The sequence below is a fragment of the Vitis vinifera genome, chromosome 13 (genome assembly GCF_030704535.1).
Source record: "Vitis vinifera cultivar Pinot Noir 40024 chromosome 13, ASM3070453v1".
In the NCBI taxonomy this organism is placed as follows: Eukaryota; Viridiplantae; Streptophyta; class Magnoliopsida; order Vitales; family Vitaceae; genus Vitis; species Vitis vinifera.
The window spans coordinates 27,330,836-27,356,808 of record NC_081817.1 but is presented as its reverse complement, the minus strand read 5'-3'; the positions used below and the strand labels follow the sequence as shown (position 1 = coordinate 27,356,808).

Genomic DNA, 25,973 nt, shown 5'->3' with positions numbered 1-25,973 from the left:
TAACTTGTTTTGTTAAATAAATAGGTATAAAGCCGATAATGGGTTAAATGGATTGACACAAACATGATTAAAATTTCATCATGTTGTTTCTTAAGTTTGCAAGTTGGTGTCAAAAATTGTCGACCTATCTTCTATGGCATCAAATCTACTAAATACTCAAATGTGACCACTACACTGAAAATGCTCAGGTTAGACATCCATAATTTCAGCAGAGCCTTCCTCCAACTTTCTTGGCTCTGAACAGGGCATTTATGATTCTCCATTTTCCAATATTTTCTCATGTACCCAAACATATAGTTCAACTGAGGCCTGAATTTGCCTCTCAGAATAATTTTATTACATGAAATCTGCAACAAGTTTGACAACATTACATCTACTCAAATCATTCTCAGTTGAAGTATTTCTCATACAATGCCCTGGAAATTGCAAGGGTATCCCCTTTGGCCCTCACAGGATAGAGCTCTTTACCTGCCTGCCATTTGTTAGAATATGAAATCCATTCTCTTCTCCATTCCTCCAACTTGAAGTTCTTATTCTCTGTCAAGGCTTTTGCCAGATAACTGAAATACATTGAAGCTCGTGGCAGATAGTAGTTTTCTAGTAATCCGCTCCAGAACTTGTTAGCTGATCATAGAAAAGAATGTTGCATTACACCAAAAAACGATATCAAGTAAATATTATACAGCAATTGAGTAAGAAATACCATTACCATAATCATGAAGTTTGCTTTGATTGGTTTTTGTGACATAAAACCACATTGTCAATTGAGTTCTTGCATTCCACTCATACTGAAGGAGAAGCAAAAAAAAGAAGATATTACTTCATCTGCCATAAAAAATCCCTGCTCTAAATCTTTGAAACATCACTGACTGATGATGCGAGTAAAAATTCACCATTGATTTCCCAGTTAATTCACTAGGAACCCTTTAAATCATCTCAAATCAATCCCATTTCTCAATGAAATTCACTGATTTTGCAGTTCTAGAGATATGATATAAGTAGGATCCACAAGGAATATGAGATAAAATCTTGGTGTTCCCAAGCCAAATCGAGTTCTACATTCTCAAGCTAAGTAAAATGCAAATGGATGGAAGTTATTGTTCTCACCTGCTCCATTTCCCTAGGATTTACTGCCAGCTTTTTTGCACTTTCTAGCCAAGTTCCAAGCAGAAAATTATCATCAGAAGCAAGAAGGGTATCAATATCCTTGACAAGTTGAACAAACTTTTGGCTGTGAAGATGAAAGTTTTTCGCATCTTTCTGTCGAAAAGCAATCACTGCATCTAAATATACTTGGTTTCCTAGCTTTGACAGTACCTGCCGAGTTAAGTCAACTAAGTCATACCTGTCAAAATTACATCCAGAAATTAGAAATGTTTTGCAGGGTCATCTTTTTGTTGTTTCTTTTCCATGTACAATCAACACATTACAAGTTGAGCCTTAAATGAATTTCTTTACAGTTATATTTGATGAATTCCATGGTTCTCCAACAAGGAAATTCAACTCAACTTCAGCGGTCAAGAGTCAAACCGAGGTCATTGGAGTCAACACTCAGAAGAGTCATACCACTTTTCTCTAGGATGGAAAACCACAAAGAAAAAATAAAAAATAAAAAATAAAAGAAGAAAAGAAAATCTAATAGCATAAAAACTCCAACAGATCATTTCTTGGATATATAATATAATGGCACCATGTTCATTCTCTAGATAGAACAGCATGACTCAAATTTCCAGCAACATGGATTTCACAAATGAGAATACTAGAAGCAAATGAATCTTTAGATGAAACGCACATGATGTGTCTTGATGGAAATCCAAAAAAACCAAATACACGGAACAATAAAATGAGACAGATATTATTCACCACAAAAGGGAAGGAAGTTGATCCATATGTAGCAATTGGTTATGTGCAGATTAAAGCAGCATAGTGGAGTACCAACTTTCTTAACTCATTTTTAATCTTGTCCAATTTATCAGATTCAATTTCTTTCCATACAACCAAATTTTTATGGAAGTCAAGAGTCTCATCTAAGGTCAAGGCCTTTGCTTGTTTTGTGACACATAAGAAGGTAAATACCAATGACATACTACAACTGAGAAGACCATTCAATGCCCTTAGTCCCGATTGGTGCATCCTATGTAAGGGGAGTGGAGAGATGATTGATTATCTCTTTCTACACTGTCCAATTACTTTGGGGTTATGACATAAGCTATTCTCACAAGTTGGGATGGTGTGGGTTCAGCCAAGAAGTGTTTGTAATATGATGGTTATCTCTACTAAAGGCAAGACCCTTTCGAAGATTGTTTGTCTCACTTTGATGTAGATGGTGTGGAGAGAGAAAAATGCTAGGATTTTTTAGGATACTTCGAAGACGCCTAAGATGATATGGGAATTCCTTTGAATATCATTAGCTTACCTAGCTTTCGGTAAGTACACATTAGGGTTGGGCCTACATTGCTAGGAGCCTAGATGAGCTTTTGGAGATGTAATACTTGAATAGTCTTTTTTGTTCCTTTTGTACAAATCTCCTAGTAAAGCAGAGGTTCTTTTTTTGGTCTTTTGATTGTGTTTGTATTTTATGGGGAGGATTTCTCATCCTTATCATGATTTCTTTACAGTAATTAAGACATCTTCAATTTTTTATAAAAAAAAAAATATATCATGCCCTTAAGTTAGCATGTTCTCTTTCAATGTCTTATAAGATAGGGAGGACTTGAGTAAATCTGATGAAGCTTCCTATTTCTATTAAATTCACATAATATCGGTTTTCTTGTCTCCTTCCAATTTGTGTGGAATACTGATGAAACTCTAGTAACAAAAACATAATTTAGATTCAAAAGTATTTTATGAATTATTGCTTGGGGTTGGGGTGGGGGGTTGGTGGAGAAGAAGAAAAAGAAGAAAGAAAAAACCATCTCCAGTTAGGTTTATGGAAATGGTGAACTAAACAATGCTGATCAAAGACCGGTGGAAGTCATTTGCATGCCTATTGAAAAGGAAAAAAAAATGGTCTCTAATTAGTTTTGTGAGAAAAATTGATCTGGTAGTGAAGTCATCAGCACAGCTAGACTACTTATCAAACTAGCTAAATTGGGCAGTTCGTTGAACATCTTGGCAAAGCCATGAGTAAAACAAGTACTTCAACAAAAGAGCAACTGCAATTTGTTGAATGAAAAATGTTGTCACAGGTCACATGCTTCAAAGATTAAGTTGGAATGCATTAGCCCAAAAAAGATGAACTAAAAGAAAGAAAAAGATGACTACAATTTTACAAATATTCAGTTAGAAATTTTACCTATATGTGGAGCTTTTGGAAAGCTCATTTCCAGCATCAAGAAATAGGCGTAAAGCATTGACCACTTCATGAGTAGAATACCATAAATGTGACTGAGGCAAATCAGAACTTGTCTCTTGGAATAAAATTTTTCTTCTTCCAGTTTGTGTAAGGATCTTCTGTATTATATGCTGTTCTTTGGATATATCAGAGCTTGGGTTAAGGGATGGGTCCCAATCTGGAAAATTAACCATGAAATCTGTGTTATGATCCTGCAACAATTAACAAATCATATTTTAGTGTTTACGCAAAATGCTTACATCAACCAGGTGATGCTTTATAGTTATCAATACACAAATAGGATGAGTTGGAAAATATGCATTATTGCAGTTAAACTATATTTAGTAAAGCAAATTATAATTTTACTTTCTCAGAGTCTACTTCAAACGAACATGGTAAGAAATGATCAAGGACTTTGAACTAGCTCAAAGGCTATTTCACATCTTTTTTCCAAATTAAACATTAAAAAAATTAAAAAATCATTTGGTCCTTTACGGGTTCCTTGAAAATTCATATCCATAAGTATTAGTTTAATCTAAATACACCAGATAAACAGCCATAAGGAGTATTCCCCAACTGAGGAGAAATTCTCAAACACATGAAAACTTTGGGATCCTCTCATCCTTCTTTACAAGCGAAGGACTAAAAATTTATAGGAAGAAATTATGAAGTATCACCCACAAATTGAGTGCCTTTTTGGTGCTTAATTCATTAAACTGAACTTGTGAGAATGAGAGATTTTTTAGATCATCTTTCCTTGCTACTGGGATATACTAATATTCTTAAGAATAGGGTGAATCTACACAGTCAAGGCATGACAACAATACCATGGATATATAAATCATTCCATAGAATATGACTATGATTTTTTGCAAGATAATCTTCCAAAAGGGAAACAAAAAAATTGTGACTATAACATGGCCAATTGATTTATCTCAGAAACATACAGCAATTCCATCTGTACAGTTGTAAATTGTGCGGTAAAGAATTTCCCATGCTGCTTCAACATGATGAACTGCTTTACCATAGCGTCTATAGGAGTAGGTTTTCAGCCATTCCTACAAAAGAAATAAAGTTAAGATCACGATTATAAAACACCAAATGTTAGCAATTATCAACAAAAATTCAGACCACTGTTCTGAAAGGCTTGATATCAATCATGTCATGCACTTGGAAATTTAAAATTCTAATATTTAAAATCAAGCATACAACTCATAAAGGATGGGGGCAGGGGGGAAGAGACCATAATTACAAATAACAATTCTAAAACAGATTGTATAGCATGCCAAAAGATCCTTCTTGTGTTCACAGGACACATACATTCACAGAATCACAATCAAGTAAAATAAATCCACTTTGGGAGAATAAATGAAAGTGGCATTTTTTTGTCCTATGCTTACACAAAAGCAGCATTCAGTATTAATATTGCCACCAAACTTCAGTCTATCAATTCCAGATTGAAAAAATAAACATGGATCAATTATTGGAGGGCTTTCTAGTTCTCATAAGGTTAGAAAATAAAAGTATAATTAAAGAATTAGGTTATTGAAGTTATGGAAGCTCTAGAGAATATGAAAATGCAGAAAGTGGGATTTTGAATTTAGAAAAGCTCTACGGAAGATGAAGATAGGAAAGGCCATAGGAGACAGGGTGATGAAGATGGACAGAGACTTCACAAAATTCATGCAGGGCCCACTAGTGACCAAGGGGTCCACCATGAGTTTCGCATGACAGGGTATCATTTCTTGTAGAGTATGGTTGAACCTCCATGGTTCTAGCCTCAGATATTGAAAAAAATCTGAAAATTTGATCTTAGAGGGTGTTTTGGAAATTTAAGATCATGAGGCTTTTGGGTATTCGGCTGCAAGAGAAAGAGCTAGGGGAAAATTGATTTTTCCCACTAAACCAAAGGATACATGATAGTCAATCCTATAGGTCTCTGTAGGAAGCCTTTAGACACTAATCACACCTTATCTGTTTCATCTAGTTTGTACTCCTGAGCAAAAACACCCACTTGCATTTAGCAAGTTTCTTCCACTAACCCTAAGTAGATAGCTAATCCTATGGGTCTCTGTAGGAATCCTTTAGGTGCTAATCACACCTTATCTGTTTCATTTAGTTTGTACTCCTAAGCAAAAACACCCTCTTGCATCCAACAAGTTTCTTCCACTAACCCTAAGTAGATCAAAGAGCAATCTGGAATTTCAAACTGGAAAATAGAAAAATTAACTCATGCATTGTCTTCTAATATCCTTGGACAAAATATTCTTCCACTTTGGCTCTAACAATGCATCTTTCAATTTTCAAGGCATAAACAATCACTAGATGGGGCTGCAAATGCACGATAGGAAGTCAGAGAAGCTGATTAAAAAGTAAATAAAGACAGGACTTTTGAGAACATAAGAGATCTCCTAGAAAAATTATCAACCATCAATACAGTAGAAACAACATTAGATTATTGTGTTAATCACCTCAGTGATATGTGGTTTGGGCATGAACCTATCTGACTGTGACTATTTATTTATTTTTATTAGAACATGACTAAAATATGAATCCTTTTAGACACAAATACCCCTATCTAAGAGTAAAAGACTGGTGAGCAAAAGGGAAAAAAAGAAAATTTTCCAATCATTATTGACTCAAGTAAAACTTCTTCAAGTATAGAATAACACCTCTTTTTTTTTTTTAGTATTCAATAGCAATTAGGGAAGTTAAATAACCATGCAATTAGGGAGTTAAATTACCACAAGTTGAACTTTTTCACTGCGAAATGCCATTTCAGACATCAGCTCATAAGCAACTGGGTTTTGCTCAATTCCTTCCATGCACATGCCAACACCAACCTATGGGAAACATCAATAATTAGTGAGCCATGTCAATAACCTCCTCAAGAACATAGGAGGTCAAATGATATACTGGAATATAAACATCCAAAAGTTTAGTAAATCTCTAATTTATGAAGATGACAAATCACACAGAAAGAGGAAACCAGTGCAGGTTCAAATGGAAGCTTTCATACAGCTATGTAATAATCTCTGTTTTGTCTATACAGAATGGCTACAAAATATAGCATCTGTTATCTATTTGGTTCCTAGTCATTATCTATTCATGGTCACTGATTAATACCTTGAACTACTGGTTACCAAGTTTAACAAACAGTTTGATGAAGCCAACATGTCTCAAATCCTGTTATGTTGTCTGCTTCTACTTTGATAATTAAATCTTATAATGTGCTCACTCAAATTAAATCTCATCCTTGTTTTATGCTCATACACATTTTTTTATCTGCATCATGGAACCTTCTACATCTAACAAAAATGTAATTGGGCTTGAATACATTGTTGGCTCAAAACCTAATGACTTAAGTTTTTAGGTCAACTGGTAGCTTAATATGGAATCATGCATGTGTTGGTATTAGGCTATTATCCTTAATTTATTTTTATTATTTAGGAGAATCCTGGCAGACTTTTTTGGGGGAATTGTTCACCGGGGTACACCAAAGCATCCATAATGCAAGTCAAGCATGAGAAAACCACCTAGAACTTACAGATGAAAAGGTACCAGGAATATCCAATGCTAGTCAAGCATGGGAAGAACTCCCCGGAACTTATTCAAGGAAAATCTTTCCAGATTCCAAACAGAAAACCATTGGTATGAGATGTTTTCAAACTAAAAGGTATTTAGTAGCCATGAAAGGATTGTGTGCTCCTGTAGACTAATAGTTGGATGGTATGAGGAATACATGATCCAAATTTTATTTAGCTTTTACAAATAAAAATAGAGAAATAAATTACCCTTAAAATGGATAAAAAAAATTTACAACACTTCACTAACAAGGAAACATTATGCTTGGACATCTGTTCCTTAATTAAGAAATCCATGAGCTGAAGATCACTAAACAGATTATAAATTTAATAATCAAATCTGCTAGTTTTCAGCCTGGGCAGCACATCCTTTAGAATATAATGATGATTTTAGTAAACACAGTAGAGCAAGAGAACTCATAAATGCTTGCTCTTCCAGCTCTATAGTCATGTCATAAAGTGTAAAGAAGAATTCTCTCTGCAGTTTAGGCTTACAGGTTATGTGCTTCAACCTTTGTGCTGCTTTCAAGATTATAATTACAGCCAAGATGCTAGGTTGGGACTAAAATGTAACAACTATTGCATACCATGGTTGAATTTTTACTGATGCGAGCATCAACTGGACCAGAAGAAACTGCATCTAATATGCCATACATTTCAATATTTCCACCAAAGTTATGCAACATACACCTGATTTGTAACAAAAATTGACATGGTAAGCATATTTGTTACAGATAAACCCAGACTAAAAAAGAAAAGAAGATAAATAATGCAAGATTAAGAGAAAATTTCTCTTGAACATGAAAACTCTATCTCAAGGTATGAAATAGTAGCTACTTCTTTGAAAGAGCTGGTTACCAGATATAGGGAGTGCCATAAAATTGAGAGGATGTTCTCCAGATTGGTTTGGCATCAGCAAATAGATCAAGAACTACCATTTTCCCAAATGGAACAGAATGTAGAAGTGCCTGTCAGATATCACCTAGTTAACAATTAATCAATAGAATTGAAGAAAACAAGCTGCAGCATGTATGATGATTCAAAAGTGTTAGTAACTAGAGTGATGCAAAGTTGAAGGGTGTAAGTCCTGAATTAAAGAAGTTCCAGCCAAAGACTATGGCAAAAACCAAACAAAAATATCATCATGCATCTGATATTGCAAGTATTCATATATCTAACCATCATTTCGAAAGTTAGTCTGATAAAATTTTCTTTTATTTCATGTGCATGCTTACTTTCATTTGTGGTGGTTTCCAGAACCCTGAGTCAGAATAGAAGAGCCACCCCTGCACATTGACAGAACTGTCAACTAGAGATCATTTCATATATCATAGAGCAAGGAAGAAAAGGCTACAGTCTGCACAACAACTTCTGATTAGGAAGATTTATGACATGGCAACCATGCTCATGCAGGTAATATCTTAAACAAATGCAACCAATCATGAGAAAATGATATGATAACAATATTTAAGAATAATATACATTAGAGAAAATAATATGCAAGATAAATATCAATATGCTAATTAAGAATACATGGTCATCATGGACCATCCCTGACTGACTGTTGCTACAACCTATATTGATCTGCAACCTGAAAAGCAATAGTGAAATCACTTCATTAAGAAGGGAAACTTATGCCTGCTTTGGTTTTTAGTCAATCAAGATTCTATTTCTGCATAGGTTTCAGGAATGTTTCCTTGGGTTATGTCTTCCTTCAAACTATTCAGAGTTTTAGTGGATTAAAATGCCATATCCGGATAAAAAAAAACATCTATTCATGGGCACATGGGCATAGTTTGGCTGGAAGCCAGGATGTAAGAAAAACCATTAAGTGATGATGTAAAGATATTCCTATGAAAAAATAAGGAAATTTTTTTTTGCATATAATAAAGTTCAAAAACACATCCAAAAGTGTATCAATATGAAGACAAATCCTATTGATTCCCAGAATAAGTGTCAGCCAATAAGCAACCCTGAATACCTCGTTGAAGCTTATCATTGCAAAGCATGGTACACTATGAAATTATTGTGGTTCTTCCAAGGCCCTAATAATTTGCAGAATGATGAATGGATATGAGTACTGTTGTGTCGAATAAAAGCATGATTAAATCATTAAACTTACTTTGTGGAGATTTGAAGAGTTAAAGATTGGCTAAAAAGGACAAAATTCTAGATTTCATAGAACATTTAATCAAAGTGCAAGACATGGGATGTTAACATTGAGACATCACCGGGAAAAGGGGGCCTTTTGGAGACATGAGAAACATACTTGCATTAACCACACAGAATCTTTATCGCCTTGGGACATTGCTTTATAGATGGCAGCTCCAAGAGATGAGATATATGCTGGATCATTTGTAGGTGGGGAGTTTTCATTGAAAGTATCACTGCATTAGCAAGCAGTGCAAGAACATGAGAGGAATAAATAAAAACAATTAAATAAAATGGTAAAAAAAAAAACATCTTTTCATGAAGTTTAAAACAAAAATGCAAAAGGAAAGCAAAATTTCAAAAAGTTGATAAAGCAAAAGGAAGAATCAAGGACCATAAATCAGCACAGGAACAGTGAAAATATCAGAGGAGACCAATAGAAATGATAAAAATCTAATATAACAGTGAAGAGGGATTAAAAAAAAAATCTTGAGATGCAAAAAATATTGGACCAAAACCCAGAATATTAATAATTTCTGACATCAATTTTATAAATCAATGAGATCTTATCACAAGTCTAACATATCATTGGAAATACAACATATTCAAATCCCATAAAAGATTATGAAATATACAAGGTTAATAATTTTATATTGGTTTAAAGGTATTCTTTCGTTGGCTTCAAAAGAATATCATATTATAAAAAAGAACAGGGTGAGAATACAAATCAAAAGTCAAAGGCAAGCCTCTCTTAAGGGCATGTTTAAGAATCTCTCTTGGGAGGACCATCTACTATACCTGTTCAATCCTGGCTCTCAAGAGTCAAGAAAATAAGATGGTCCAAGAAAGAACTGATAATATCTCCGCTGATGAGCTTCTTTAAGGGCCTGAAGATTTTCAGAGGCCCTAATGGATCCTCACACTCAAAATAAGAACATGTAGCAGATACACACCAAGAGTGGACAGACAAGTGAAATGGAAATGGACCACTTGCTTTCCATGATTTTGTGGTGCAGATTCAAATGGCCTAAATGTTTTACACAGGACAGGAGGAATTAAGGGACCAACAGAATATCACCAAAAAGCCCCATAATAGATCTAGGCTCTAATCTTTCTTTTTTTTTCTTTGCCAATTAAAGAATCTTGTCATTCCTATTCTTTAAACAGCTGAAGATTTTGAAATATTGGATGTTTAAAGGAAAATGAGATCCAGTTTGTCATTGAAAAATATTGTTTCAGTGCACATTTTAGAAGTGCCATAGTGAACATAAATGTCCAAGCTTGTAAATGACATGTGAATCATAAAAATAAATTTGTTCCATATACCATTTGGTTATATCAACAATCAGGGCATTTGCATATCATCTGACTTAAAAAGACTCACTATAAAATGTTTGTTTCTTTCATCGTCCTAAGATTGGTAATAATATCTATTGCTGGGTGTGGGCTAAACGTTAGCAGCAATAAAGCTCAATAGCAAGTGAGTGAGCACAAAACATGGAAGATATGATTCAACTCAACCACACAAAGCATTCATCCCAACTCATTGGGAGAAGGATTTTTCAAGCTCAAAATACTTAACCTTGTGTTCCTTTTTTTTTTCCTTGTCTTTTGCTGTTTTATCTTGTACAATATAACGTATTGGTAATTTTGAATCCAAGAAAAGTTTTAAGTAATTTGAATTGAGTCCCATGTTCCAATTTTTACACTCCAAAATAAGTTAAAAGGAAAAGTGAAAGAAATTACCAGTTGTAGATGTCCGTTACATCCCCATACTCTGTAATAAGCATACAAAAGTTAAACCAACAAAGCCTATCAACAAATAACAAGAGGCACTGAGACAAATCTTTATAGGAAAAGTTCTTGTGCAACTGATCAATCATAAACAACATTAAATATAAATTTAACTTCAGATTTTAATGCACTAGCTGCATATTTGATAAGCAAGTTATAGTGTTTACAGTCTGAAACTCTTTCCACTTTCCACTTCTAAGTTTGTTGAACCTCTAAGATGTCAATATAGGACACTAAGAGCTGTGTGATTGCATGTGCTTTGTTTGTAGTGAAAAAATTGAATTGGCTTGCCAAGAAGTAATAGTCCACCTAGCTTTAGGTCCACATTGAAAATAAAAATGTTGACTTAATGCCTATGTACCAAACTCATGAATGAAATGACAATTTTTTTTTATATAACCGAGGAACCTTCCATGGCCAAGCCCTTAAGACTCTCCATGGGGACCCAAACCTTGAGGTGTTAACTGCCCCGCAACAACTAGCACCGAGTAAATTCAGGGTATTATCAGTGGCAAGATTCGAACCCAGGACCATGTGCCACTTACTAGGACTGCACTTCCTAGTATTCACCCTGACCGACTGGGCTACCCTAACGGGTATGAATGAAATGGCATTTGATGCCACTTATCATAAAACATAGCATATATGAAGTGAATATTAGGACCATTCTCATCAAATTCGACAAATTCTTTCAATTTCATTGGTTTTATTCTCATGAAGTGTTAAACCTTTCAATTTTGTAAGGAATATACATGGAAAGTGTCCCTCGAATGTTGTTGCCAATATTTTAGCTTTCCCACAAACAATCAGTTCAACATATTGTGGATATCAATATCCCAAATAAACCTTTGTATTGGCAATTCATATCACAAAATTATGTGTTACTAAATATATAGAGGCAACACATAGCTTTACAAATCTCTTCAAGAATAAAAAAGATAAATCAGGTGAATTTCTAATGTTTCTTCCTTATTGAGTGAGAAGAAACAAGGAGAGTTGAGGATGGCACAATTGTTAAATAAAAGTAGATGCAAATACAGGAAGAAGAGTTACCATTGAAAGGCATGTAGAGAGAGAGAGAGAGAGAGAGAGTTGAGTCCTTCAGAAAAATTTAGAAAACTTGCACCTAACATCTATTTTTGTATTGGATGAATTTAGAAAAGATTCAATTTCATAACTAAAGAACTTATTTCTTTACAACCAATAGGATAGAGAAAGTTCCAAGAAAAATATAGAGCATGAATTTGGGCATATATTATATGTACATCTGCATTGCTCTTCAATTAGGAAGAACTAAGTTCATTTGAAGTACTTGATGCATAAGTTGTGCACCTTTAATTTGTTGCCTGATAAAAGCCTTCCCAATTTGAATAAATAAAGGATCAGAAGCATCAAGAAGGTAAGTGCAGCACCAACGAGTATTATTATCAACAGTGTTCCTGATATAAAAAGTAGAAAACTTCAACTTAAGGATAATGCATGGAAAGAGAACTTTCAAGCAAGCATATTTGTGATCAACTGGGGAAACCAACAACTTTAAATATCATTTGTGATTAATGACACTACAAACCTAAAAAAACCATAAAATAAAGAAATTTTAATAAAACCTAGAAGAATATTGATATGAGGCATTGAATGCAAAACATATGTAAATCTTTCCCAAGTATAGCAATGCTTTTTGATTAGCAAGTTGAGTATGATTGACATTAGGCCTATTAGTTGTGGTGATTTACATGGTGTGATTTATTCACATACATGAAAATTATATAGGAATATTAATATCTTATTCCTGTTAGCCTGGTAATGTTGTTGACCTGTTACCTAACAAGTTAAGTTTTTTGGTTATTTAGTGGCTTGATATGGCACTAGAGGTCCTGAGCTTGAGTTTCCTTGTTTGTATATTTCCTCATATGTTTATAATTTAAGCTTTTGATTCAATTTGTAGCATACAATGTCACCCTTCATCAATAAATATTATTATACTATTCATGGCCTGACAAAATGGTATGGCCCCATGCTAAACCCCCCACCCGGAAGGTAACTTATATTGCCACAACCCCAAATACTCCATTCTTTTCTTCTTCAAAAATGAGACTTGTGTGTTTTTTATACATGTGCAAGATTTGTGAGTTAGTTTGAATACAATTTATGTAAATGACTCTGGTACGTTCACAGCCCACCTCATGTCATACAAGTGTATGTAATGTGAGACAAATTTGGGAGCTTGTGAAGTGACCTGGTGCTTGACTAGGAACCCATATTTTCTTTAACTGTTATCTTTCAGTTTATGATTCTTCTTTAGGCCAAGGTTAAGAATTTTTCCACATGCATGAGGACAGAAATTATCATTAGCTTGAATATAACAGTAGTAATTTAAGAAGGAATCCTTGATCATAGTCACAACTTCAAAATTCATGATATTGATGATTAAGAACAGCAAATTACCATTCCCCAAGTCTAGTTATATTTGCTGAAGGAAATATCTTTTTGAGTGCTTCTGGAACATTTCCAGAGAATGAAGGCAGAACTGAAATAAAGAAAAGCATTACATGTGATCAGAAATTCAATCCTGTCACTTTAAACAACCTTTATATCATACTTGTGTATATGAGACATTTATAATAATATCTCATTGAATGTGTGGCTCAACACCAAAATGGATATGGAACCCATAAAAGACAAAGGTAAAGGCCAACTATACCTGGAGTCATGCCCAGCTCTAGCATTCGACATAGTATCTGTTTTTGCAAAACCAATTGCTCATCCAACCAATTTTGTGATAAAGGCCCACCCCACCTGTGAGAAGATGAGTATTAGATTCTAAGATACAAAAGCAAGTAATGAGGACAACAAGAAAAATTGTGTATAGCTTGTCCAGGAAAAATCATTCATTTGAACCGCATCATTGGAAAATTAGAACACCTAATGTTTTCAGTGAATATGCTTATGATCAAATTTAACTTATTACAAATTGGCAAAATATGAGTTCTTCTAAGACAAACTTGCCCTGCACAAAAGGTTATTCATGACAAATATAAACACCACTTATTCATTAATGAATTGTTCAAAAACCCTGTGACTTCTGAAGCTGGTATAGTTTGCTTTTCATGTAATTACAGTGGACCGTAAATCTTCCATTTAAGATAGACAATGACATTCTCTTCTAAAATATTAATATCATTTTTAGGTATCAATGAGGCAGGTGTTGCTTCCACAGTCATTCAGTACAGCTCATTGGCCACTGTCATGTGAAATCCCATGAAATCAACCAGATTAGCTCTAGCATAATAGCATTGGCCCTATGCTATCAACAAATGACCTCACTTCTATTTTATATTGTGAAGAGAGAGAGAAAAGGGAGAATCCCTAATTATTGTTATTGAAAAATTGTAAAGAATACACATTGGACTTGGGTATATATATACATGTTAGTGGGACCCACAATACAATAAGGAAAGAAAAGGAAAAGGAAAAGTAAATAACCTAAATAACTATACACTATCTAACACTCCCCCTCAAGCTGGAGCATATATGTTATATGCACCAAGCTTGTTACAAATGTATTTAATTCTAGGACCTCTGAGAGATTTAGTAAAAATATCTGCTAGTTGATTATTTGAATTGACAAAACTAGTCGCCACACATCCTGATGCGATCTTCTCTCTAATGAAATGACAGTCAACTTCAATGTGTTTGGTCCTTTCATGGAAGACTGGATTGGATGCAATATGCAAAGCGGCTTGATTGTCACAGATGAGCTTCATCTGTTCATCCTTTCCAAATCTCAACTCCCGAAGAAGATGTTTCAGCCATATGAGTTCACATGTTGCCAGAGTCATAGCTTGATACTCGGCTTCAACACTAGATCTGGCCACTACATCTTGTTTCTTACTCTTCCAAGATATTAGGTTACCTCCAATAAAAACACAATACCCGGAAGTGGAACATCTATCTGTTGGTGAGCCAGCCCAATCTGCATCTGTGTAACCAACAACCTGGGTATAACCTCTGTTCTCGTACAACACACCTTGGCCTGGTGTGCTTTTGATATATTGAAGAATGCGGATTACAGCATCCCAATGGCTATCACATGGTGACTGTAGGAATTGACTAACAACACTTACAGGAAAAGAAATGTCTGGACGAGTAATGGTGAGGTAGTTCAGTTTACCTACAAGTCGCCGATATCTCCCAGGATCTCCTAAAGGCTCCCCCTGTCCTAGTATAAGTTTGACATTTGGATCCATAGGAGTGTCTACCGGTTTACAATCTAACATACCGGTTTCTTCCAAGATGTCTACAGCATACTTCCTTTGGGAAAGAACCACACCGGAACTGGATTGAGCTATCTCAATCCCTAAGAAATACTTGAGTTTCCCCAAGTCTTTAGTCTGAAAGTGGGTGAAAAAGTGTTGCTTTAGTTTCTGAATACCATTCTGATCACTGCCTGTAATGACGATGTCGTCCACATAAACTACCAGATAAATACACTGCCCCGAAGAGTTATGATGATAGAAAACGGAATGGTCTGCTGTACTGCGGAACATGCCAAACTCCTGAACAACAGAATTAAAACGGCTAAACCATGCTCGAGGAGATTGTTTCAAGCCATATAGAGAACGGCGTAACCTGCACACTAAACCAAACTCCCCTTGAGCAACAAAACCAGGTGGTTGCTCCATATAAACTTCCTCAGCAAGATCCCCATGAAGGAAAGCATTTTTAATATCTAACTGATAAAGAGGCCAAGAACGCATAGCAGTCATGGAGAGCAATAGACGAACATAAGCTATCTTGGCAACAGGAGAGAAAGTGTCACCATAATTAGAACCATAAACCTGAATATAGCCTTTAGCAACTAAGCGGGCCTTAAGGCGATCAACCTGACCATCAGGGCCAACCTTAACTGTGTAGACCCAACGACAACCAACTGTAGATTTACCAGAGGGTAAAACAACAAGATCTCAAGTGTCATTGGAGTGTAAAGCAGTCATTTCATCTACCATTGCCTGTCGCCAGCCTGGATGGGAAAGAGCCTCAGGGGTGCTCTTGGGAAGAGAAACAGAAGATATAGCAGAAACAAATGCAGAATAGGGTGAAGATAATCGATGGTAACTCAAAAAATTGTAAATGGGATGAGGATTATGAGTAGATCGATTACCTTTCCGAAGAGCAATGGGTAAGTCAGCAGAAGGAGGCAGAGCCAGGACAGGAGAAGTCGAAGGAATAGGAAGTGAGTCAACAGGTACCTCGGCCAAAGAAGGAGGAATAGCGACACGATGATGACGATGATAAACTTGAAGTAGGCGAGAAGGCACTGCATCAGGTGGGGAGATAATGGGAAGGGGTAAGACTTCAGAAACAGGAAAAGACTCAGAGGTGGAAAAGAATGGTGAGTCCTCAAAGAAAGTGACATCAGCGGAGAGAAAGTAGCGATGAGTCTCAGAGGAATAACAACAATAACCCTTTTGAAGTCTAGAATATCCCAAGAAGATGCATTTTGTGGCTCCGGCAGAAAGTTTGTCCTGTCCAGGAGTGAGAATATGAACAAAGCAAGTACAACCAAAAACACGAGGAGGAAGGAAATAAAGTGGTTGGTCAGGGAAAAGAAGGGAATGAGGAATCTGATCGTATAATACAGATGAGGGCATACGATTAATTAAATAACATGCTATAAGAACAGCGTCCCCTCAAAAACGAAAAGGAACATGACTATGGAGAACGAGAGTACCAACTGTCTCAACAAGATGTCGATTCTTACGTTCAGCTACCCCATTTTTTTTAGGAGTATGAGCACAAGAAGACTGATGAATGATCCCATGTTGGGACATAAATGAAGTAAATGGTGCAGAAAAATATTCGCTAGCATTGTCACTGCGCAACACACAAATAGAAATATTGAACTGTGTTTGGAGTTCAGCATAAAATTTCTAAAAAATAGAGAATAACTCAGCTCGATTTTTCATTAAAAATAACCAAGTACATCGAGAATAGTCATCAATGAAAGTGACAAAATAACTGAAATCCTAAAGTAGACGCGGTCCGACAAGGACCCCAAACATCAGTGTGGACAAGTTCAAAAGGAGACTTTGCCCGATTATTCAAACGCTTTGGGAACGAGACATGAGTATGTTTTCCAAGCTGACAGGACTCACACGCAAGCGACGACAAAGATGAAAAACTAAGGACCATTTTCTAGAACTTGGATAGACTAGGGTGGCCCAGGCGACTGTGGATGAGGAGAGGAGCTTCAGTGGAAATGCAAACTGCAGGAGTTGAAGGTGCGGTGAGGTGATAGAGGCCTTGAGACTCACGTCCTATGCCAATCGTCTTTCCCGTACTCCGGTCCTGCAAGGTCACAAATTTATCAGAGAAAGTGATAGAACAATTAAGAGTGCGAGTTATTTTGCTGATGGAAATAAGATTAAAAGGACACTCAGAGGCATAAAGGACATAATGGAGAGGTAGGGAAGGGAGAGGATGAGCGAAACCAAAACCTTTAGCCATCGTTTGGGAACCATTAGCTAAAGTAACAGTAGGTAAGGCAGAGGTAGTAGTAATAGAAGAGAAAAAATCCTTATTACCAGATATGTGATCAGAAGCGCCAAAATCTAGAATCCAAGGTCCAAGAGAAGATGTGCGGGTAAGACAAGCAGAAACATTACCAGTCTGGGCAACAGAAGCAACAGAAGCTGACTTGGTGGCCTGATAGCGGAGATAGTCATCATACTCACTGTCAGTGAGGGAAATACCCTGAGATGTGGAGGAACTGGGAGACTGAGGCGACTGAGGATCAGATGACTGGGTCACGTGGGCAGTGCGGGGAGGCCGCCCATGTAACTGATAACACCGATCACGAGTGTGGCCAAGCTTATTGCAATAGGTGCAATGAGGACGTTGGCCTCTACCTCGGTTACCATTGCGTCCTCCTCGAGAGCTAGTTTGAGAAACTAACACAGAAGAATCTGAAGTCTTATCAAATGGCAAAGTCTGAGTGGAGGAGATACGAAGGAGGCGAGCAAACACATCATCCAAGGATGGAACGGAGGAACTGCCAAGAATCTGATCGCGGACGGTCTCGAGATCTGGACGGAGGCCAATAAGCGTAAGAACCATGAAGAACTTGTCAATCTGTGTTCGTTGATCCCCAACATCAATAGTAAGAGGCATCACGGTCAAGAATTCCTCCTTAAGAGAGACAATCTGGCCAATATAAGTAGATAAATCCATGTCTTGTTGTCTGACATTGACAATAGAAGAAGCCACCTTATAAAGATGTTGGATATCATTCGTGTATAGCCCTTTCGCCTGATTCCAAAATTTAAAGCATGTTTTGTAGGCCCGAAGATGAAGCAGAATCTTAGAATCAACTAATTGTCATAACACACTACATAACTGTGCATCTATCTTCCTCCATTGTACTCTGTCAACCTCAGGGATATCCGCCTCCTGCGTAACAAAGTGATCCTCATAACCTTGACCCATAAACCAAAGCTCCACAGAGGCAAACTAGGACAAATAATTTTCACTGCCAACCAATTTCTCCGAAGTAATCATAGGAGATCCAGATATGACAGAGGAAAAAATGGAACTTTTAGTAGTCATATCTACTTATCTGGTGAACGAAATATGTTTGGATCGAAGAGAGCCTAATACGGCTTCAGATCGCGGCTGAAAGAAGAAAAACCAAGGATCCGCGGCTGTGAGAGACCAAATAGTAAAGAAAAACAAATGTAGCACTACTGGAAGGGTAGAAGAACACTTCCTAAGACACGTGCAGGGCTTGGGGTGGAGAGGAAGTCATCGGAAGTCGCTTGAAAGGTTGTTTAGAGGGTCGGCGGAGACAAAAAACCCCAAAAAAATGCACTTTCAGGGCTCGGATGACACAAGCACAGATAAAGGGTGGCTAGACGGCGTCAAGCGAGGCTGGAGGTGGAAGCGCGTGGCCGGAAAGTGCTCCACGCGCCCTCACGCGCTGGCGCGTGAGATTCAGGCCGCCGGAGAAGAAACACGCGTGGTCGGAGCTTGGCTGAGATTCTCCCTCCGGTGCTTTGAGAAAACTTGAAGATCTCCTCCTTGCACACCTAATGGTATGGTCAGTGTTGGAAAAGGACGTCGCCGGAAAAGTCGCCGACAGTGAGGGTTTTCTGACTACGATGAGGGTTTTCTGACGGCGATATGGTTGATCGGAAAACTTTAGGAGATGGGAAGGGTGATCGGAATGAAACACAATCACTGAAAGATTTCCCCGAATGGATTCACGGATAAAGCAGAAATAATTAGGGTTTTTTTCTCCCTTGACTCTGATACCATGTGAAGAGAGAGAGAAAAGGGAGAATCCCTAATTATTGTTATTGAAAAACTATAAAGAATACACATTGGACTTGGGTATATATATACATGTTAGTGGGACCCATAATACAATAAGGAAAGAAAAGGAAAAGGAAAAGTAAATAACCTAAATAACTATACACTATCTAACATATATTGAAGAATTTCTGAATTCCTTTATTGATTAATATTCGGTACACACCATATACATATATATACACAAATGACTGAATAAGAAAATATCAATCTAGCTTGATTCTCTCCTAAAATTAGGAAACCGAATCCTAAGGAAATATCCTAAATGATCTCTCCTTTTTATTCCTAAAATACTTTCCTAAATTAAAATCCTAACTTTGAATGCCAAATTTCAACATATATGATATATATTTTTTTTGTTCTAGGTAACGTTCCTTCTTAAATGAAAAACTTGAGATCCATAACAATAGTAGAATCAATTCATTTCCATGCAGGAGAACGCAACATATTACTAGTTAGAGTCTTTAATCAATGCACTCAAGCTACAATTAGTTAGCTACAACAGAGAAAACCAAAAGAACAATCAGAGGTATTGAATTCAAGGTTTTTATAAAGAAAATAACTTTCTTTGCTTTCCTCTATCCATACAAAACTTTCTTTAGAACTTTGTCAATATTCCGAAGTAAGGCTAAATTTCAAAACTATGGCAACCCTTTTATTAAGCATGATCCTAAAGACAAAAAATATGCAATGCAATTAGAAGAAAAGATATATATAAGAAATTAGAATATAATAAAGAATTGATAACTTTATGATCAACTTCACAATTGATGATTAAAGTGAGACAAAGATATGAATCACCTTTACCTACCCATGCAAATTTCCCATACGAGCCCAGGCAAGGAAAGCAGGTCCACCAAAGAAACCATTCAAATCTTTCTTACTAATGTTAAAATCCTATTTTGAAAAGAAAAAAAAAACCAGGAAAACAAATGAAAAACAGTGAATATGCCAGACAACTACATCATAATTAAAGCTGCAATATTTGACATAATCAATAATTTAGACTTGATATGTATCAGTTATAAATGGAGTTGCAAACCCTATATCTAGAAAAAAAAGGCTACAATGCTTTATATCAACATAGAGTATATGGAATATTTTCCATAAGCTTAAATTTTTAACAGAAGTTGCTGTTGAATCTTACGAGTATTCATGTGCCAGGATGTAAATCTTATACATTTTCATTCTCAAAAGAAACTGAGACATACAGTACAGAATCATTATAGACCCTTGCACCTAGCAGTAATTTCTGTAATAGTCACCCAAACAAGAGTGTTTGAAGGCCAATAGGATTGTTTTCACATATTGTGATGAAGCATTGAATGTAAGAACCCAAAAAGGAAAAAAATGTGATCAATTTAAGTTACCTAGTCAAGAAGAAGCCACACAAAGACTTGTTCCACCACATTAAGTTAAATCCCAACCCCTCTCCTAGTAACTAGCAACACAATACAACCACAGGGGGGTTACTCAGGAGAATAGTGCTTAACCCCATTATAAAAGCAGTGGAGCCATTTCATACTGAGTTGACAGCAAAAACTAGTTTCTGCCAGTTATTTGACTGCTAGAATGCAACTGCATAGCATATGATATAACTTATAATGTTGACATTTTATTTATCAAAACTAATCTTAAAACTCAGAGACAATTGAACAGATTAGAGAAGCTCAAGTTCTGGCCCCCAGAACCATTGAAGAGAATTTTATATTACTAAGTTCTGAATAAGGATCCATCTAAGAGTTTTACCCTGCAAGACAAGGATTATGTTTAACACAAGATGGAGATACATGCATCTATTATCTGATTGAGCTACTGCACAAAAGAGTTCAGATCTACATTATATGTACATCCAAGTGGGAACATTATGAGAACAAGTTGACAATCCTTGAGAATTGGAATACCCCATGCCCCCACAAGCAAGCTTTACTAAATATATGAACTCCATCTATAGGCTGAAACATACTGGATGATAGATAAATATCAGCCCATAACCTGGTAGATGTATCAACATATAAATGTAGCAATAAATTGTTCACCATGAAAACTTTTTGCCAAATGGCTTCTTGCCCATTAAATGCCAAAGGCAAGTTAACTCCTTGTAGAGCCATCCAGTCTATCTCTTTCTCCCATCTTTCCCAATCCCACCAAACATAAGAATCTGCAAAGAAGAATGCTAAAATTATATGAAGTTATTACAACAGTATCAGTGGCATTATCAAATGCATGTATAAAAGATCAAAGGATATTTTATATAGGTTTCATCCTTGCAATAACCTACAACCACAAGTATAAAATAAATAAATAAACAATTAAAATAATACTAGTATCAGTATTGTATTATATTTTATCCAGTTATTTTATGAGCCATCTGTCATTATACTCTCATGCATTAACTGAAGAACAGACTTATGATAAGCTCAAATGCCCAAATGTGATAAAATGATCATGGCGCTAAGCAATTAAGGAAGACACTCTGAACAGGAAAAGGACTTGGTAAAATTATTCAAAGTAATCTTGGAAAGATATCAGTATGGGAAGCAAAATTTTAGACTGAACCAGTCCCGGTAAAAACTCATTTTCAATAGTTAACCATTTTTTTGTTATATGGAATTGACCAACCTCTTTCCTACACCAATACATCTACAAGAGAAAAAACATTGGGAAGGTGGAGTTTCCAAAATATATGTATATATATATATATATATATATATATATATAGAGAGAGAGAGAGAGAGAGAGAGAGAGAGAGAGAGAGATTACAGGGTTTGTACTTTGGAAATAACCAAGGATAATGGGATTTCAAAATTCTAGAGCTCTCTCCTTCTAAGTATTATGTGAAATAAGTCCCACTTTTCAGTATCACAATGATGATAGTTTTTTAATGTATTCCCTCTTTAAAACTATTGCTAATTTTATCTAAATACCAGCTTTTTGTCCTGTTCTGAAGAGAGACTGAAATTTTGTACAACTTGTGTAGTTATTAAGCTATTATGCTATTCCCTTTTGGGACTTCATTTTCAACAAAGTGGGCGCAAGCATTCCTTTTCCAAACCAAAAGGCCTCATGGTGTCCAAAACTTGGTTATGCCGTCATATCAAAAGGCAGAAAAACCCTCCAGTGAAGCATATGACCACCAATGATCAGATTGGAATTGTAAATGTAAATTAACTAATATTATTATTGCCTTTAATGTAAGGCAGGATCGAACATATGTTGAATCCACAATGACATTGATGAGATAACATCTAGCTAAGACAACAGTGGCAATTCAGAAGTGAAAATAAGGTAAAAATCCATTACTTACAACTGGATGTAACAACATTTTGGTAATAATTCCATGGGACTGGACGTTGAATCAGAACCCCTTCATCTTTGACAAGAGGCAATGATCCTGGCTTGGGGATAGAAGCTATCTGAATGCTGCCTGTCTTGTCCCAAGAAACATGAGCACCACACCAATATTTTATGTACCAATGAAGGCCAGATGCAATTTCAACTGCTGTGGTGCCTTTAATCCTGAAAGAAAAATATAACACCCAAGACATTGACAAAAGGGTGAAATAACCAAGAGAGCAGTTTCCATCACCTAGGTCTATCTCTTAAAACCTGAACCATAAAAAATTCAAACAATGTTGTTTATTATCCACAACAACTGTTTGAAGAAGAAGAATGACAACAAATGCTTAGCTCCACTATATCAGTAAAAAATTCATAGTTTTGCTCCACTATATCAGTAAAAATTTGAAAGTACAACTTTCACTCTTTCCAAGACAATGAAAGACTCATCCTGTTACACTAGTTGTGGAGACGGATTTAAGGTTAATTAATGACCCATTTTTTATGAGGTTATTTTACATCAATGGAGTCACACAAATTTTATGGAATGTCCAAACGCTTGCTGAGAAGTCTAATATATTTTTCTATAAGAGAAGAGAAAGGAAATAGTGTCACGGGAACGGCCTACAAATTTAAGGCTCCATTGCCTTAAATCTATTGTACAAGCACAAATTTCAAAAGATGAAAATTGGCAAGAAAATGGAATTTAAAATCCTAGAATAGAAAAAGAGGAATACATTTCAAAGAGATATATTTATGTAACCTGCTCAAAAAGTTCATGATATATTTGAACGTGACTAAAGTGCCATTTGAGGCATCAGCAAGAATCAAGTTCTACATACATTATCTCAGGCCCATTCTTGCTCGACACGTTGTAATTGCTTATCCAGAAACAACTCTTTCCTCCACAAACATCCTGATAATTGAAACTGACAACTGTCAACAAAACTAACATGGAAATAGCAAACACAAGAACATCATCAATCAAGAAGATAATAAGCAAATGAAAAATATGATAGTACTTCCAACCAAGAAACTTGTTATACATTAGAATGCACAACAGTCTAAATGATCCTGCCCCTATTGACTGCATCTAACAAAATTGCACATCTAAAATGACTTGTTTAAGCCTTCCATGGCAACCTTTCAGTTTATTATCCCGTGCAAATAAAGGTTTCGTGTCAGAAGTACATTTTACGATATTTCTTTACTTAATTTGTAAAGATATATAACTAATCCTTTACTCCTAGACTTTTTTTTGACAAGTGCAATGATTAATGGTATCAAGAGTGACAATGGTTGGATGACAAAATAAGTCTAGGATTCTCCTGACTTTATAATGAAAAATTCAAGATTCAATTTTTTCTCTTCTTTCCTCCTTTCTTGGCAACCAAACAGAGTTTAAAAGACAAACCAGTAATCCAAGGACGCAGAGATAAATAAAGCAACAACTCAAATGCATAGTTAAATAATGAAATAACATGATGAAAATACTATTTAGCTTACTCAATTTAGACGAACTATTCACTTTTAAAAACTGAAAACACCATGAGAACGTAAGATTTAGAGCCCCATATTCTTTTCTTTTCCACACCCTTGTCAACGAGGAAAAGGAAAAACCCAGTAACAAACCACCAAATTGAAGTAAGCTGGTTGTGAACACAAAACAAACTCAAACCCAAAATTTGAATATGAAAACTAGTTGAAGATTAAAAGACACCCAGCGGAGCAAACCAACAGTAAAGACGGAACAATCTTACACCAGAATTGAACACAAAAATACATTTATATTGAAATGGAGAGGCCCCAGTAAAGATACCCAAATGAAGCAAACCAATGGGAAAATGCAAATATGGAAATACAATGTCGATTATCTTGAATTGAAAAAATCATAGTGATTGAAAGACACCCAAATGAATTAAACCACACAAAACCAAACCTTGACATGAAAATGTATTGGAGGCTATCTCGAATTTGAAGGATCACGATAATCAAAAGGCACCCAAATGGAGCAAACCCAGAATCGAAAATGAAAAAACACCTTGGAGACTATCTCAAATTGGAAGCTGTCCAAATGGGTAGGCAGCAATCTCTGTAGTACAGCCTTGGCAGCAGACTCTTGTACAGAAGGGGCTGCTCTTTTGGTGGCCAGGCGTGAGAGCAAAGCCTCTATTGCTTCAGAGTGTGATGAAGAAGACAGAGGCAGAAATGGCAGTAGCATGAGAACCCAAAGCAGGAACTTCGACATGGTTTGGAAGGGATTGTAGTTGAGAGAAGAGATAGTGGAGTGCCGAAGTGTAAGGTGATTGATGATGAAAATTGAAAACAAGCCAAGCAAAAGCAATCGAATTGTGAAGAGGAGCGATGTCAACGAGCCGACGTTTTGGTCGTATGTGGGGGTCGATTGTGGCTGCATGGAGTCTATGTGGGACTTATCCAACATGGTATTTTTCTTTTTCCATTTTTCTTTTTTATTTTGATTAGGATATTTTCAAAGTTTAAAGAGTGTAGAGGTAAGGGAGATAGAAATACAAAGAGTTTTGGTTTTAATTTTTTTTTATAAATGGTTGAAATAATCGTTATTAACTATAATTTTAAATTTAAGTTTAAAACTTGGTGACTACATTTTGAATTTGATTTTAAAGTTGTAAACACTAACTATGATTTTAAACTTAAATTAAAAAAATATAATTATTGATTACGATTTTGAATTTTACCTAAAATTCATATATTTATATATATAATATATATATGAAATTATATCATTTCATTTAAAATATTTTAGTTTTAGATTATTATATATTTAAATGCAAATATGATATACTTTAAACTTAAATTTATATATATATATATATATATATATATATATATATATATATATATATATATATATATGTCACCAGGTATGATTTTAAATTTAAATTTAAAGTTATACTTGATAGTAATGGTTTTGACCATTTAAAATTTAAAAAAAAAATCAAAATTATAGTCACCTACTGCAATTTGATGGATTTGATGGCGTGGATGCTTACGTAGCAAAAGTACACTAAATTAGGAATTATTTTGCTATTCAATCTAGTTTTTATAATTTTTTTAAAACATAATATTATTGGTCAAAACTCCTATTTTTATGCCTTTAGTGAATAAAAGTCAATTAAATTATAAAAGTAATTATAAATTGTTCAATGCTTAATTGACTATTTTGAAATAAATGTGTTGAGATTTATCGGATAAGTAATATTTTATTCATTTTAATCCAATGAAATTAACCTCTTTCTAAATAAGCCTTCACCCTTCAACCATGAAAGAGAATTCTCAAATTTGAGAAATCTCTAATATTTAACATGAGGTAGGTCCATCTATTGCCAAGGTGCATAAAGCTTAGTTAGGTTCTTAGAACCTTG

The 25,973-nt window shown here is 35.5% G+C and overlaps 1 protein-coding gene across 2 annotated transcripts; it reads right to left on the bottom strand.

The window, feature by feature from the left end:
• Nucleotides 1-294: 294 nt before the first annotated feature.
• Nucleotides 295-24,996, bottom strand: LOC100261888 (alpha-N-acetylglucosaminidase). Of its 2 annotated transcripts, none has more exons than XM_002273048.4 (19): nt 24,611-24,996; nt 23,412-23,485; nt 22,538-22,749; nt 21,270-21,391; nt 20,042-20,127; nt 13,565-13,659; nt 13,309-13,390; nt 12,196-12,302; nt 10,816-10,846; nt 9,188-9,305; nt 8,154-8,204; nt 7,777-7,886; nt 7,506-7,608; nt 6,079-6,177; nt 4,282-4,392; nt 3,296-3,546; nt 1,108-1,345; nt 710-788; nt 295-624 (listed from the first exon to the last, which is right to left on the bottom strand). In XM_002273048.4, the coding sequence occupies exons 1-19, from the start codon at nt 24,983-24,985 to the stop codon at nt 389-391; spliced, it is 2,580 nt and encodes an 859-aa protein (XP_002273084.2). In that variant the 5' UTR covers nt 24,986-24,996; the 3' UTR covers nt 295-388. The 2 variants fall into 2 exon arrangements, with proteins under 2 accessions (XP_002273084.2, XP_019079946.1); XM_019224401.2 differs by lacking the exon at nt 24,611-24,996 and adding an exon at nt 24,509-24,589.
• Between the last annotated feature and the right edge of the window lie 977 nt (nt 24,997-25,973).